The 17,001-nt window shown below is 38.9% G+C and overlaps 1 protein-coding gene across 1 annotated transcript; it reads right to left on the bottom strand.

Moving 5' to 3' along the window:
* Positions 1-7,823: 7,823 nt before the first annotated feature.
* On the bottom strand, positions 7,824-9,182 carry LOC130465353 (uncharacterized). Its single transcript, XM_056834136.1, has one exon. It carries the CDS (start codon positions 9,180-9,182, stop codon positions 7,824-7,826), a length of 1,359 nt encoding a protein of 452 aa, XP_056690114.1.
* Positions 9,183-17,001: the final 7,819 nt, after the last annotated feature.

The raw sequence follows: 17,001 nt of genomic DNA, 5'->3' as shown, positions 1-17,001 counted from the left end.
TCTTGAGTTCAAATCTCGATTAAAAGTTTCGTGGGTATCGCAAAGGGATTATGTGTTTTATTTCTCGAATTAATTATTAACTAAGTGCATCGTGGTTAGTTTCCACTTAGCTATGTGGTTCGAACAAGTCAAGGGGGTGGCTAGTAGGTGGCTCCACTTTCCCCACCATGTTCGAAATTTTATGCATTGTTGCAAAGTAATTTGATTGGTTGTTGCTCTGTAACCTTAGCGTTGTCCATGTCAAACCCAATCATTAAAGTGAGTCTTGCATGAGCAAGGAATAGCCAATGTTGTTAGGCAACTAGTCGCAGTACTTCAGAACCTAGCAGAGACTAGGCAAAATTCAATTAATGATCCTGCTTGGGGAATATTAAAGATGGTAGTCCAGTGTAATCTTCCTCTGTACCAAGGGGTGTCTGACCCAAGTGTACTGGAGAAATGGCTTAGAAAGTTTGGTAAAGTGATAGTTGTTGTGAACTGTCCAGCGAACCTTAGGGTGAATAGTGTTGTGTATTACCTTATGGGAGAAATTGATTTGTGGTGGGAAAGGTGTGTGAACGCTTTGAGAGCCACACCTGGATTTGGATGGGAATCATTCAAAGATGCCTTAAGAACCAAATTTTACTAACCGTACTTGAAAAAAAGCAGAAAGCCCAAGAGTACATTGAGCTAAAGATGGATGGGATGGTTGTGACTGAATACTATTCCAAGTTATAGAATTGTCTAAGTTTGCACCTGAAGTGGTGGCACGGAAGAGCTTAGGGCTCAAAAGTTTGAAAATGGATTGTCAAATGGATTCGTAGTTGTTACTATCTGGAGAGATCCTTACTTATCTAGATACCCTCTATATATAGAAAGACCGCTCGTCGGTATGGACTACAGGTGAAAGATTGAAAGTGAAACTGGCAAAAAGAGAAAGGTTGTTGGGAACCAGAGTCATTGAAGTGCCCATAGTTATACCAACGTGTAGTATAACAAGTACCAAGATTCATAAGAATGTGCCTTTGACCATGCCAAAACCGTTTTCCTGCCTAACCTGATTGAGATTAAATTAGGAGAATCGGAGGTGATTTTAGTGATGGATCGGTTGGCCATGTTCAAAGACAAAATTGACTGCGAAAAGAAGAAGGTTGATTTGAGATCTAGCTTAAGTGCAGTAGTACCTATCGTCGTTTTGGGTAAGCCTAGAAACATATGAATTATCACGGAAGTTGAACTCGTGGAGCTAGTCGGAACCCACTATTCTTATGCAATGTGAGAGACCTTAATAATAAAGTTAAGGATATACCTGAGGACATTGAAGTTGTGAATGAGTTTCTGGATGTGTTTCCGGAAGAGACCCCGGAAATGCCTCTCAATCGACCTATTGACTTAGCACCTGGAAATGCACCTATTTCGAAAGCTCCATATAGAATAACTCCAGAAGAAGTGAGTGAGTTGAAGGGTCAACTGAAAGATTTTTGGAGAAAAGTTATATTAGACCAAGTGCATCACAACGGGGAGCACCAATTGTGTTTGTGAAAGAGAAGGATAAGAGTATGAGACATTGTATAGACTACAAGGAAACCAATGAGGTCATAATTAAGAGCAAAGTACCCTTTTGCCTAGGATAGACACCTATTTTGACCAATTTAAAGAAGAAGGAATTTTCTTGAAGATCGAATTGTGATCAGGTTATCATCAATTGAGAATTGCGGATAACGATATACCAAAGACTGCATTTAGGACAAGATTAGTCATTTCGAGTTCACTGTTATGCTATTTGGGTTGGCTAGTGCACCTAAAATATTCATGGACTTGAAGAATCGTGTGTTCCATGCATTTATGGATAAGCTTTTAGTGTTTTGTAGATGATATCTTGGTGTATTCGAAGAGCAATAAAGAGTATGTTCGACATTTTGGGTCTATGATAAGTACACTTAGGGATAACCAATTATATGCCAAACTATCAATGTGTGAATTCTGGATGGAGAATGTCACATTTTGGGGTATCTAGTGTCTAAAGAAGAAGTTGTAGTGAACCTTGCAGGATTAAAGCTGTTAGTGAATGGCCTACACCCAAGAGTGTGACTGGCATTCGATGTTTTCTGGGATTAGATGGCTACTATAGACGCTTTGTGCAAGACTTTTCTAGGATAGCCAAGCCAATGACAACCTTGATGAAGAAGGAAGCAAAGTTTGAATGGAATAACCAGTGTGAGGAAGCATTCCAAACCTTGAAGACGCAATCGACAACCGTGCCAGTGTTAACCTTGCCAGATGAGAGTGGTACCTATGATGTGTATAGTGATGCCTCTAAGAGTGGTTTAGGGTGTGTATTGATGCAGAACGGGAAGGTTATTGCGTATGCGTCGAGGCAGTTGAAGCCATATGAATCCAATTACCCTACCCATGATTTAGAGCTAGCTGCTATAGTGTTTGCATTGAAGATATGGAGACACTATCTGTATGGTGTGAAGTGTAGGATATTTACGGATCATAAGAGTTTAAAGTACATCTTCACACAAAAGGATCTGAATATGCGCCAACAAAGGTGGTTGGAGTTAATCAAGGACTATGATTTGGATATTCAGTACCATGAAGGAAAAGCCAATGTACTTGCGGATGCCTTGAGTAGGAAATCAAGTCATAGTGTTAATGCGTTAGTAGTTGCTAACGAGCTGTGTAAGGACATGCAGCGTTTGAACCTTGAAATAGTAAGTGGTGAAAGCCTTGAGGGAATGATGAATGCCTTAACCATCCAGTCGTCAATATTTGATGAGATTAGGGAGAATCAAGCTGGTGATGTAAAGTTGGAGCGAATCAAGGAAAAGATTTCGCAAGGCAAGGAGTTAGATTTCCGAATCCATAGTGATGGAAGTTTGAGGTACAAAGGCAGGTGGTGCGTGCCTCAAAAGTGTGGAGAATTGAAAGAAAAGTTGATGAAGGAAGGGCATAATACGCCATATTCTGTTCACCTAGGTGGTGACAAGTTGTATAAGGATCTGAAAAGTGTCTATTAATGGCCCAGAATGAAGAATGAAGTAGCTGAGTTGTAGCTAGATATTTGACTTATCGGAAGGTCAAAATAGAATATGGAGACCTCAAGGAAAGGTTCAACCATTATAATTTTCAAGTTGGAAATGAGACTGTATTTCAATGGACCTTGTCACTTGTTTTCCCAAGTCAAAGATAGGAAATGATACAATTTGGGTTGTGGTGGATAGGTTGACCAAGTCAGTAGTGTTTATACCAATGAAGGAAACCTGGAAAATGGAACAACTTGCTAAAGCTTACATTAAGAATGTTGTGAGGTTACATGGAGTTCCTAAGGATATCGTATCAGGTAGAGATTCAAGGTTTCTTTCGAATTTCTGGAAAAGTGTGTAGAAGAGCTTTGGTACGACATTGAAAATGAGTATAGCCTTCCACCCAGCCACAGATGGACAAACTGAGAGAACCATTTAGACACTTGAGGATATGCTTCGTGCATGTGAAATTGATTTCCAAGGAAGTTGGGAAGATAGTTTAGATTTGATTGATTTTCCTATAACAATAGCTATCATGCCAGTATAGGGATGACACCATTTGAGCCTTGTATGGAAGGAAATGTAGAAATCCACTATGTTGGAGCGACGTCAGTAAGACGATTGTGTTAGGACCTCAAATGATAGAGGACACAATAAACCAAATGAGAACTATTCACTCAAAGATTCAAGCAGCGCAAGATCGCCAAAAGAGTTATGCATACTTGACAAAAAAATTCTAGTGGGTGACAAATTGTTACTCAAAGTTTCACCAAGGAAAGATGTGATAAGATTTGGCAAGAAAGAAAATCTTAGCCCAAGTATATAGGCCCATATGAAATCCTAGAACGGATAGGAAAGGTAGCTTATAGACTAGCCTTACCAATGGACCTGCATAGAGTGCATAATGTGTTTCATATATCTCAATTGAGAAAGTATGTTCCGGATAAGTCGCATGTGTCGCAACCGGAAACCATAGAATTAGACCAAATTTTATCTTTCAAGGAAAGACAGTCAAAGTCCTGGATTGTCAAGTCGTAGTACACGAAATAAGGGTGTTAATATTGTGAAAGTTTTATGGTCTAATGAAGTTTTGTGGTCCCGGGAAGCTTAGGACGATATGAGAAAGAATTATCCCTAGCTATTTTCCAAGGGTAGTTGAGTTACGGGGCCATAACTCGTTTCTTTTAAGGGGGGTAGAGTGCAGTAGAATTTCGCGCTTTTACCTTATTTTCCCTTATTTTGTGCTTAATTTAGTGCCTTCTATGGAAATTGCACTTCATATTGCCATGTTTTTTTTTTTTTTTTTTTTGACAAGTAAGAGAGGATTTTATATATTAACCAGCCAACTATTACAAACTAAGCCCAACTAAAGGGAGACAAACCTTATAGGAAGGACTCCCTCCACTTTAGCAGGCAAAACAAAAGCTCAAAAGAGCAGAAAACCAGAAACATTACAAGGAATATAACCAATCCTTATCTCTAGTACTCACTTTCCTACCTAGGATACTCTTAATTCTGTGTCTAACATCAGACTGAATACAGTTAACACTGCTATCCAAAGATGGAACCTTAGCATCCCAAATTGCTGAATTTCTTGCCTTCCAAATCTGATAAACCACCCCTGCAACAGCAGCATAACAAACTCTCTTTCTAAAACCACCAACACAATGCCTATGAGCCCATTTGAGGATCATGAACAAGCTTGTTCTGTGAGTGTTGAACCCCAACCAGTGAAGAACTTTCCTACAACATTCAGTGTTGTAGTGACAGGAGAAAAACAGATGAGAGTTATTCTCTGTATGTAAGCCACATAGAGCACACAGATCATCATCAGTAACCCCATAAGGGAACAACCTGGCCTTAGTTTTTAACCTGTCCTGCAGAGCCAGCCAAAGAATGACCCTATGTTTTGGAATGGTGAATCTATTCCATACAAAATGAGACCAATTGGTCTTAGCCTGTTGCTCACTCAATTGCTTATACATATCTCCAATAGAATATTTTGTGGTTGTCAGCCAAGAGTCAGAATGCAGTCTATTGGTACAATCAAGTTTGACTTTGCAAATATACTTTACTGCCCCACTAGCAGCAATAGAGGGCATGTACACCAACCAATTCTTCTGTTTAACATAGACTGCATGCACCCATTTTACCCATAAATTATCTTCTTTCTGAGCAATGGACCATGCCAGTTTCCCAACAGCTGCTTGGTTCCAAATAGCAAGGTTTCTGAACCCAAGCCCACCCTGTGTTTTTGACTTACACAGATTAATCCATGCCACTGGACCAGGCCTGCTATCATCATAAGTACTATGCCAAAGATAAGCTCTGCAAACAGAGTTAATTTTCCTAATAACACTCTTAGGAAGGATGAAAATCTGGCACCAGTACACACTGACACTCATTAGAACTGAGTTAACAAGCTGCATTCTTCCAGCAAAAGAGAGATGTCTTGAGCTCCAAATTTTAATTCTAGCAACCATTTTGTTCACCAGTAGATCACACTCACCAGCCTGAAGTTTTCTGGTACTGATTGGAACACCCAAGTACCTAAAAGGTAGCTCTCCAAAGCTGAAGCCAGAAACAACACTGATTCCTTCTTTGTCAGCATTAGAAATACCACAACAGTATACTGAGGATTTGCAGGGATTTGCTTGCAAGCCAGTAGTGTTTGAAAATAGGTTAAACCCTTCCAAGAGCAAAATAACTGAAGTAATGTCCCCTTTACAAAACATCAATAGATCATCAGCAAAACACAAATGATTCAGCTGAATAGTTCTACACCTGGTATGGAAATAAAATTGAGGGTGTTCACCAACTGTAGACATGGCTCTGGAAAAATACTCCATGCAAAGGGTAAAGAGGAGGGGGGAGAGGGGATCCCCTTGCCTGAGTCCTCTTTTAGGCTGGATAAGATCAGAAGGGCTACCATTAATGAGAAGAGAGTAACTTGTTGTTGAAAGACAAGTCATTATTAGTTTGGTGAAGAAAATAGGAAACCCAAGCTCAGTCAACATTTCCTCAATGAATGCCCACTCTACTGTGTTATAGGCTTTCCTAATATCAACTTTCATCAAACAGCAAGGGGGGGTGTGAGGTTGGTTATACATCTTAACTATATCTTGACAGATCAGAACATTATGCAGAATTGATCTACCAGAGACAAAAGCTCCCTGATTGGGAGAAATAAGCTCAGGAAGCACCAAACTGAGCTTACTGCAGATGAGTTTGGAAATGCATTTGTAGATGACAGAACAACAAGCTATTGGCCTGAAATCACCCACAGCAGCTGGAACTGGGATTTTAGGAACTAGAGTAATTGATGTTACATTAACTTCTTTGAGGATTTTCCCTGTGGTAAAGAAGTCAGTGATTGCCTTATAGAGATCATCTTTGACAACATGCCAAGCAGTTTTAAAGAAATAGCTATTGTAACCATCCATTCCAGGAGCCTTATGATTAGGAATTGAAAATAAAGCCTTCTTCACATCATCCATTGAGAAATCACAATCCAGCAAGGATTTCTGAGACTCAGTAAGTGTTGGCCCTCTTCTAATAATCACAGGATTGACATGAGTTCTGTGTTTCATTTGAGTACAGAACAAATCAGAGTAGAACTGAGTGAGGGCATCTTTCACCCCTTCAATTGTTGTGACTCTGTCACCTTGCATGTTCTGAATTGAGTGAATTGTATTGTGTCTTCTTCTCTGCTTGATACTCTGGTGGAAAACTCTAGTGTTCTCATCCCCCTGAGCTAGCCAATTAATCTTGGCTGTCTGATGGAGATAAGACATATAAGCATTGTGAGCCTGTTTATAATCAGCTGCAGCTAGCTTTTCAGCATCAGCCAAGCTTCCATCATTTGGGGTGGCATGTAATCTAGCTTGGATTTGTAGTAAATTAGAGTAGAGTTTGGTGTTTTCAGCTTCAACATTACTAAAACCCTCCTTGTTCATTTGCTTCAAGTCCACCTTTAACCACTTGAGTCTCTGCAGGATTCTGTACATGGTACAACCAAACACAGGTTTCTCCCAATTGGTTTGAACAACATCAATAAAGTTCTCAGCATTAGCCCACATATTAAAGAATCTGAAAGGCCTTTTTAAGTTATCATTTTTGTGAAAACAAAGCAACATAGGGCTATGGTCAAACTCACCTTCAGGGAGGTAGTTTGCTTCTGCAGTAGGGAAAAGATCCAACCAGCTAGCATTGGCCAAAACTCTATCAATTCTTGAAAAAACTCTTGCCTCCCCTTCTTGCTTATTGTTCCAGGTATATTGTCTACCCACAGTCTTAATGGTGGAGAGATTGCAATGGAACATACAGTTCCTCATAGCCTGAATATCACCAAGCCTAACAGGCCCACCAATTCTATCCTCAATCTCCATTAGTGCATTAAAGTCACCCATAATGACCCATGGTTGCTTACAGTTATCAGCAATGTGAGAGAGAGAGTTCCAAAGGGGCAATCTCTCATTTTTCAAATTCATCCCATATATGAATGTGCACTGAAAACTGACACCAGTGCTTTTTGGTGTGATAACACTATGAATGTGCTGGCTACTCATGGACACTATATCCACATCAAAAGTAGAAGAATCCCATGCCAGAATTATTCTTCCTACAGAGGAACAGCTAAGGTTGGAAGTGAAATTCCACCCTGGGCAGATATTGAGGTACAAGTCACCCATTTTTGGTGCCTTGACCTTTGTTTCAAGGAGACTGAAAAGTTTAGCTTTGTGAGAATGGATAAACCTCCCCACTTCAGATTGTTTGGCTCTTCTATTCAGTCCCCTCACATTCCAGCAAAGGATATTATCCATTAGACCCAGGGGCAGTCAACCCCTGATCTAACAGACCATCCCCAAACACCTCAGCATCAGAGTTATGTTCACCATCATTATCATCAGGGAACCCCAGTGTCTGAAATCTATTCCTTGTGTTCACTGGTTTCAGTTGTTGACATTGTTGCCTGCTGAAAGAAGTTGCCTGCATGAACCCTTCAGCATCAAGAGTAGTGACAACTTGTTCATTGACTTGCTCTTCTATCACCTGTGTTCTTTGAACAGCTTTGGGTTGCCACACCTTTTTAACAGGCTTGCTCACCACCTTGGTAACCTTGTTCTGTTTTGGGTTGTTCTTGGAACAAGCATGACTAGCATGCCCAATCCCCCTGCAATGGGTGCACTCAATGGGGAGCCAGTCATATTCCACACTTTGCTCCATTAGTGCCCCTTTCTCATTCACAAACTGAATGCATTTAGGGTAGTGTTGACCAATTGTGACCTCAACTAGAATCTTTGCAAACATGAGTTTATCCCTATTCTTAGTTGCTTGATCAACTCTAATGGCTTGTCCAACTTGTCCTGCAATCTTAAACAAGCTCTTCTCTCCCCAATATTTCACCTCAAGTCCAGGCAGTTTAATCCACACAGGAACCTGTTTGATTGGGTCTTTAGCATAGTTAATCTCTTCAGACCATGGCTTGATGATCACTGGTTTGGAATCAAAGAACTGAGTACCTCCATTGATCACCTTCTGGCAATTCTCCATAGTGGTAAATCTAATGAGGAACAATCCCTTCCCCACCATTGCTACTTTGTCTACTCCCAGTTTCTCCCAAATTCGATGCACATACCCCTCCATGACATGTTGGGGAGGGTTAGCTCCCAACACATAACAAACAATGGCTGATTTCCAGAAAATAATTTCATCCTCAATATCATCTAGTTCAATAATTGCAGGGGTTATTAGATTTTCATTATCAGTTGTAATCTCAACATCAGGCAGCACATTAGTTGCAGTATTATGATCAATTGATTTCGCAGGCAAAATATGGGTGTTCGCGCCAATTCTTACATTTGAATGAAAAAGGGTACGAGCATCATTACCCGATTGAAGGCCATTAATCCATTCATTGAAATCATTTAGGACCTGTGAACGTTGTTGTAGAGCAACCAATGATGATTTTGGAGTAAGAATTTCGTGTTCCTCGAAAATCAAATCATCTGGGTCTACAATCGATTTTCCAGAATTTTCATCATCCTCCACCATTGATGGAGCTTGGTGGTTCTTAACAGTTGCTCGAGTGTGTGGTTTAGGAATGACAGCTTCATCCTGTTTCTTCGACTTCTTTCCAGAAGATTTGGGCTGAGTTTTCTGAGGTCTTCCCATGGTGACGAAGAAGGTGATCGCCTCTTCGAAACCTCTCAAACGCAGCTCTCTCGATTTCTATCCCTTCATATTGCCATGTTGAATTACTTAAAGAGTACAGCAACTAAAAACTTTTGCAAAGAAAACGCAATAAAGTCTCATAAAGTCTCAAGTTTTGATTCCAAATTATGATTTCCGTGCCCAAGTTTCGGGACGAAACTTCTTTTAAGGAGGGTAGACTGTAATACCTCGTATTTTTCTGTATTTTATAAATATATTTTACTATATTTATAAAGTATTTTTTTGATTTTTAGAATTTAAAACGCATTTAAGTGTTATTTAAATGTATTTTATTTGATTAGAATATTTATTAGTTAATTTAATTATTACCAAACGAATTTATTATTTAATGTTGTGAATTTAATTGGGTTTCAAAAGTAAAACGATTTTAAATGAATCAAGCCCAATTCAATTCCAAGTTCAAGTCCAAACAAATTAAACAAGCTCATCCTATGTTTAATGAAGCCCGAAAGGGAATCCTAAAGCCTAGCCCATCTTTGGGTTTCCTAAGCCTATAAATATAGGTGCTCACCCTCAAAATCGCTCCCTATTATTCATTAAACCTAAAAATAAAACCCTAACCCTACATTCTTCTTTCTTTCGTCGAACTTATGTTTGGCCGTTTTTCTCCTACTTCCGTTCGTTTTCAGAAAAAGGTTTCTTCTTCAAAGTTGTAGATATCGAAAAGTTCTTGAACTTTTCCTCAAGAATCGATCAATTCCGAGTTATAAATCAGAAGTTATGAGCATTCTAAATTCCTGCTGCAGTACTTCACTTTTCTCTCCTCTCTCTTTTGCTCTCGTCCGTGCACAGCCCAGCCCCGAGCCTTGCTCGTCGCTGCTGCCTTCACCCTCACCCGTGCCCAGCCGAGCACTTCTTGCGTGTGCCTTGCCCCTCGTTTCACAACACTCGTGGCCCTCGCCCGTGTTGTTGTCTAGCTTCGTCGTTGCATCCCCGCACAACACTCGTGCCTTTGCCGAGTGTTGTTGCTGCTGTTGTTTGTTGCCCTCGACGCCATTCCACCTCGCACACTCGGTGCTCTCTCATGCTCGACGCCCAGCCGCGAGCCTTGCCCGTGCCTTCGTTGTTGTCCCGTCGCACCACATGCGCACACACAAGTCGTGTGTGTTGTCGTGTGTTATATTCCGTATTCCTTTGATCTTTTTGCGCCCAATCACATTCAAATCGTGATTGTACCGTGCTATAGGCCGGTTCGGTATAATTCTCTTCTTCCTTGCCTATTCTATTTCAATTCCGTATTTAAATTATATTATTATTATTGGTTTTGATTAATTAAAATGCTGGGATCGGTTATGAACACCGAATTTTGAGGATTTGTATGTTTGAATTATTGAAGAATGTTTTGAATTGAAATATTATAATTTTCAGATTTGAAGTATATATATTAAAGCTTCAATTTTTATTAGTTTTAATGGTTTTAATTACAAACTATGATTGGAGTTTTAATCTAAGCCTTATGGGCGATTGATTAGCATAATTAGATGATGAATTTAATTATGATAATCAATTATATTTTTTCAGAATATTGTAAAGACTTAAAACGTCGACTTTTAATGGTTTTATACATGAAAATAAATTAATTTCATGCTAGGGTTTTAAACGATTGATTGAGACTATTATTTTATTAATGAACGATTAAGTTCTAATTAATTCGAGTGTTTTAAAACTAAACAAAGTTGATGGAAATTTAGTAAACATGGATAATAATTAAGTTTCTCCATTGTGTTTATAGGAGTTGATTTCTAGTAAGCCGTGATTCGCACAGTGGCCCCCGTACTTAGGTATTCCAGGTACGTACAAGTCTAGGGAGACCACATTAATTGTCAAGGGACATTACATGATTGTTATTGATGTGAATTATATTACGTGAACTTGGTGGATTCATGTTTGTCTTGGTGAACGATCATGTGGATTATTATATTGGAATCGTTGAATTATTGGTTGAACAAGCATGTTGGGATTGTTATGAGTATGGATTTCATTGTCAATCATGTTGTTCAATATTTATGCATGTATGGTTTGTTTCACATGCAAGGGATGAATTATTTATTTGTATGCTATTGTACGGGATGTCTAGCATACTTTGAGCCAATTATTCGTACTTCGTAGTACTATTTATTTTACCACATGTGAAGGGTTAGCTCATGTAAGCCACCGCACATGTAGGGTTTAGTTGGGAATATTATGTATGAAATGAATTAGGATTTGTCGTGCAAGGGCACAACCCTCATGTTAATGTGCATGATGTGGAGTCTCACTTTGGTGAGGAGGAACATGGTAGTAATTTCACAAGAGTCTTGCTTGGTTGATCACAAGTCTTAAAGCATTAAAATAAGGTTGTTTTGGTTGTTGTTTATTAATTGTATGAATGTACATTGTTGATTCTTGAGTTCACCTTCAAATAAAATATTAATAAACGTAAAGTGCAACCGGAACAAGCTTCAAAACTCTTGGAACGTATATACCTTGAGTATGAACAATGGGGGGAATCTTGCCGGAAAGCTCGTACTCCTACTAATGATAAAGACGTTGTTTCATTTATAATATGCGCAGGAATTCCGTCGGTATGGCCCGACACTCGGTATGGCCCGATTTTATTATTTATTAATTGGTGTATGGTTGGCTCCCATCACCTTTTCCTTTATGGAACTTTCTTTTGGCCCGTTCGAAGCTTATTCTAATTGAATTGTGAGTCAAGCGTCGAGTCTTGTATTCATGATTGATTGTTTATTATTATATGCTTTTGCATGTTGATTAGTACTTAGTGAGTGATGCATGTTTTAGTTTCATTCACTCTATGCTTGTAAGTACTCAGCTTTTGCTAACTACGTGCTTTGTGTGTTTTGGTCATGGCCTTTGCCTTAATGGCCCTATGATGATCTATCATTTGCACTTGCATTGATGGGGAGTAGAATAATATAGCAGGTTGGTAGATCGGAATCATGTTGCTTGGGATGATCGAGAGAGTTGCATGTTTTCGTACTTTGAAGCTATTTAATTATACTTTAATTATGTTTGAAATGTTTGAACTATTTATGTTTTGGTTTTTGGGCCGTTATGGTTCCAGATTGTAGGAGGCCTCAATGTCACATTAATTATGTTTTAAAAGTTAGTTGACATTAAATTCCGTTGCGTAATTCTGGTACTAGCCTTAACCGTTATCACGGTGGCGGTAATACTTTAGTAATTCCTTTATTTTAAATTGGAAAATGGTTTTATAAAAGCAAGGAATTATTAGGGTGTTACAATATTTCCGTTTCCGGCAAAATTTCCGATTCCGGCAATATTTCCATTTCCGATAATATTTTCCGGTACGTACCATGTTTCCGTTTCCGGCAACATCTACGACTTGGATAATATTTATATTTCCGATACGATCCATATTTCCGTTTTCCGCAATATCATCGTTTCCGGAGTATTCACTTACTTGCCTTTGACGATCTTAGCTCCCACTGAAACCAAGATCCGTCGATTCCGAATATCCATAGATGGAGTATTTAATGCCATTAAATACTTGATCCGTTTACGTACTATTTGTGTGACCCTACAGGTTCAGTCAAGAGTAAGCTGTGGATTAATATCATTAATTCCACTTGAACTGAAGCGGCCTCTAGCTAGGGATTCAGCTCACTTGATCTCACTGAATTATTAACTTGTTAATTAATACTGAACCGCATTTATTAGACTTAACATTAAATGCATACTTGGACCAAGGGCATTATTTCCTTCAGTCTCCCACTTGTCCTTAGGGACAAGTGTGCATTTCCTAATTCCTTTGTCGCTCGATGCTTTCTCTTGAACATAAGGTAAGAGTTGTCATCCTTATTATGTCCAGAGGTGTTTTTCGGTTTCAGAGTTCAACTGATCAAATAAACAGATAATCATAGCCTATGATTCATCTGAGCACGGCCATGCATTTTACAGTTTCTAGCTCTCCGAGTGGCCTTGTACAACTTTCAGCATCTCATCCCGATTTATGGGAGGACAATCCCAATCTTGCGATCTTGAGATTAGACTTCGTTTGATAGGTGATTACCTGAGCGTTGCCTTTATAGCCTCCTTTTACGGTGCGACGGTTGACAACGTCAAAGTAAGCAGTTCTCAAACAAGTAATCTCAAATCACTCAGGTATTGAGGATTAGTGTCTAATAATTTTAATGAAATTACTTATGACAGATTTTCATCTCTTATAGTAAAGTTTCATAGGTCTGTCCGATACTAGTCTTCCCAAAGTAAGTATCTATGCAAATGATTATGACATTGCCATGTCCACATAGTTCAAGAAACAGAACTACTAGTCATCTTGCATTCTAGTCGTCTAACGTTTTCTATGCGTCCACCTTTATAGAAAACTTTCGACCAGGAACCATTTTCATTCTTTTGACATTCAAGTTCACTTGATAGACATTTCTTAATCACAGGACTGGTCATGACAGTCTATCTTGAATATTTCGTCAAATTGAAGGGACTCATCATTTAATAAACCACAAATTAAATGGAAAAATGAATTCTATTCATTTATTGTGAATGATTAACCAATAATGTTTTACAAAGTATTAAACTCTAAAACTTTAAAACATTAAACAAGGACATTAAAGCCATTCTCCAATATGCTTGATTCCCATAGCTGCAGTGTGCGAACACGAATAATATGTCAACGAACACGAACAAAGAACTCCACTTGTCGTTCCTCTACTTGGTTCATCGGCACGTTCAGATCCGTCTTGATTATCGTAGCTTAGACAATCGATCAAGATACTTTGCTTTTGGGATGAACACACCTTGGAGGCACGGAGAGAATTAGGGTTCTCTGTTTTTCTCCTAGGGTTGTGTGTATTGTGTTATGATTAGTTGGAAAGAGGTTAGAAGGTTATTTACATAACCTTACTAACCGACCAAGCCTTGAGGCAAGGCCGGCTAGCAAGCCCCGCGCCATCACACGGACACGCACAGTCAGCTGGGCCGTGGGCCGCGCTGCTGCTGCTGTGTCGTGGTCTCGGCCCGCACGCGCACAGCTCCTTGGCCATGGGCCTCGCTGCTGCGTTGCTTTGCTTGCTCGCCTAGCGCGCGCCCATGGGCCTTGAGTGCTTCGTGCACTCGGCTCGTGGGCCGCTCCTCGTATTCGCGTTTTAATATATTTCCGATATATTATTTATCGTTTCGTATACGACGAATCACCGTCGTACGATACGATTTATTCGTCTCGCCTAGCTTACGAATATTCGCGATACGATATACGGTTCCGATGCAAGGTCGTATCGTATGATACTTTTCCAACTTAATTCCCGAAAAGCTATTAAATGAATTTCCGATTCATTTAATCCGGTGATCTGTTACGTGTCATTGGTGTGACCTTGTAGGTTCAGTCAAGAGTAAGTTGTGAGTTCAATATCCATTAGAACTCACTGATCGGAAGCATTGCTCCAGCTAGCTGTTCCGATCACTTGATCTCACTAAATTAATTGTTCGCAATTAATCTGAACCTTGGTATTAGACTTAATGCACCTTGGGTGAAGGACATATTTCTTTCAATCTCCCACTTGTCATTCAGACAAGTGTGCATCCACATTCCTTTGTCACTTAGTGTTACTTACTGAACATAAGGTAAGATCCAAGCCATCCTTATTAGGTCCAGAAGTGTTTCTCGGATTACAGAGTTCAACTGTCAAACTTTTGCAGAAGGTTAAGCCTAACCATTCTGAGCACGGCCATGCATTTTACAGTATCTAACTCTCCGAGAGGCCTTGTTACACAACAACACCATATCCTATCAAAGATAGGAGGACAATCCATTCTTGCAATCTATGAACACTCACTTTGATTCATAGTATGCCCAATAACTGCTTTTATAGCCTCCTTTTACGGTGCGACGTTTAGCTAGTATCAAAGCGAACTAATTCTCAAACGAGCAGACATAATCGCTCATGTTCTGAGGAACGGTTTCTAATCACCATTAATGAGAACTACCTATGACATGACTTTAATCTCTTAAAGTGTTCTCATGGTCAATCCGATACAAGATCCAATAAGTATCTATGCAAAATATTCTGACATCCAGTCACTCTAGTTCAAGAAACAGAACTAAGTAATCTACTTGCAATCTAATCTTCATTAGTCATTGGTCGTCCACCTTTCAATGACCTGGATTAGGGATCCTTTGTGACTTCAATATTCAAGTTCACTTATGGGTGTTTCTTTGTCGAAGAATCCATCTTGACATCCCATTTGAATGATTTGAATCACATGGACTTATCATTTAATACTAAACCAAGATTAAATGAACTATGAAATATAATTTCATAAATGATAAATGTTTAAACCAAATGCTTACCAATTTGTGGGCCTCAAACCCAAAATCAAGCATTTAATGTTTTACAGATATAGGCCTTTCACCCAATACTTAAAACATTCATGGAACTCAAACTTGATTCCATTTCTGCATATGAATGTTGTGTCTCATTCAATGCAGAGGTTTAGTTTATCATACTTTGTTGTCCTTAGCATCTTTTCTATCGAAAGCCTTTCGATGTAAGATGAAAAGATCTTTGAATATGTTTCTAGAATGATCTAGTCTTTCGTTGCTGTTTATAATGATAATTATATCTAAAATAGAAAATCATCCAGGTAGCAGACTTGTGATCAACCTGAGTTCATTGAAGAACTCCCACTAAAACAATTCCCTTTTATTGCTTCTTAGGCAACAATGAATTCATTTCAATTGTGTAGAATTTCAAATGATGCTTCCCTTTTGGAATGCTCTAACCAGTTCACATAGATGTGGGAGATACATCTTTCAACTGAGAACTTGGAAACTAATCATTGATTCAGTTTCACATGCATCACATATGGTTTAGAACCTATGTAACCACCTTTTAATCACGACGCCTAATTGCCCGTGTTTGTTTGTGGTTTGCCTAACAACAAGATCTAACTTTTGCTTAGGCAAATGCATGTAGCATCAAAACTTTAGTTATCTTCACTTCCTCTTATCAAGTGCTCATCTTACATATCCAAATGTATTGGATGTTCTTGATACTGTTCCAATGATCTTTGATCTAGATCAATAGAGATTGGTATAAACCCGTCACGATCCAATGTTCACGAGTTATCTTGGCGATCTATATATCACATTTTACATGATTGATTGTAATGCAAAAACCATTCGCATTTTAAAATCCATCCATGTGACTTTTAGCTTTATTCTGTTTCAAGAGATACTGAATCTTGCTAAAATCTTGGCATTGCCATGTGGCATAAGGCGAGGCACCTCTTCAAGGTCCCTCATGCTTAACTTTATTGATAACAGCCTAGATTTATACTTAGTTAAAGCATTCATAACTTAGACTTACTCATATGGGTTGAGAGTCTCTTTTGAGTCTCTCCATTGTGTTTGATTTAGTAATTACTTTTACAGAATCCAAACAACGCTTTAGATCCTATCCAATAGATCTTTAACCCAGTATGTTCTAAGTTTCGCCATGGTTCTAATATTGACAAATACTTTCAAATCTAACCATTTAGAATTTGAATGTCATCTTCAATAGAGAGATATGCATCTCATATATATAGAACCAATAAACTTGACTTAGCTCCCACTAAACTCCTCATCTATAAGATGATCCATATTTTCATAAAGCTATGATTCCTCAATAGCCTTTTAGACAAATATGGTCCAATTCCCACTTGCTTGCTTTAATCTACGAATAGATTTCTTAAGCTTGATCCTTTATCTAGCATCCAAAACTTTTACATTGTGTGA

This window comes from Spinacia oleracea, chromosome 1 (assembly GCF_020520425.1).
Source record: "Spinacia oleracea cultivar Varoflay chromosome 1, BTI_SOV_V1, whole genome shotgun sequence".
Taxonomy (NCBI): domain Eukaryota; kingdom Viridiplantae; phylum Streptophyta; class Magnoliopsida; order Caryophyllales; family Amaranthaceae; genus Spinacia; species Spinacia oleracea.
This window is presented reverse-complemented; position numbering and strand designations above follow the sequence as displayed.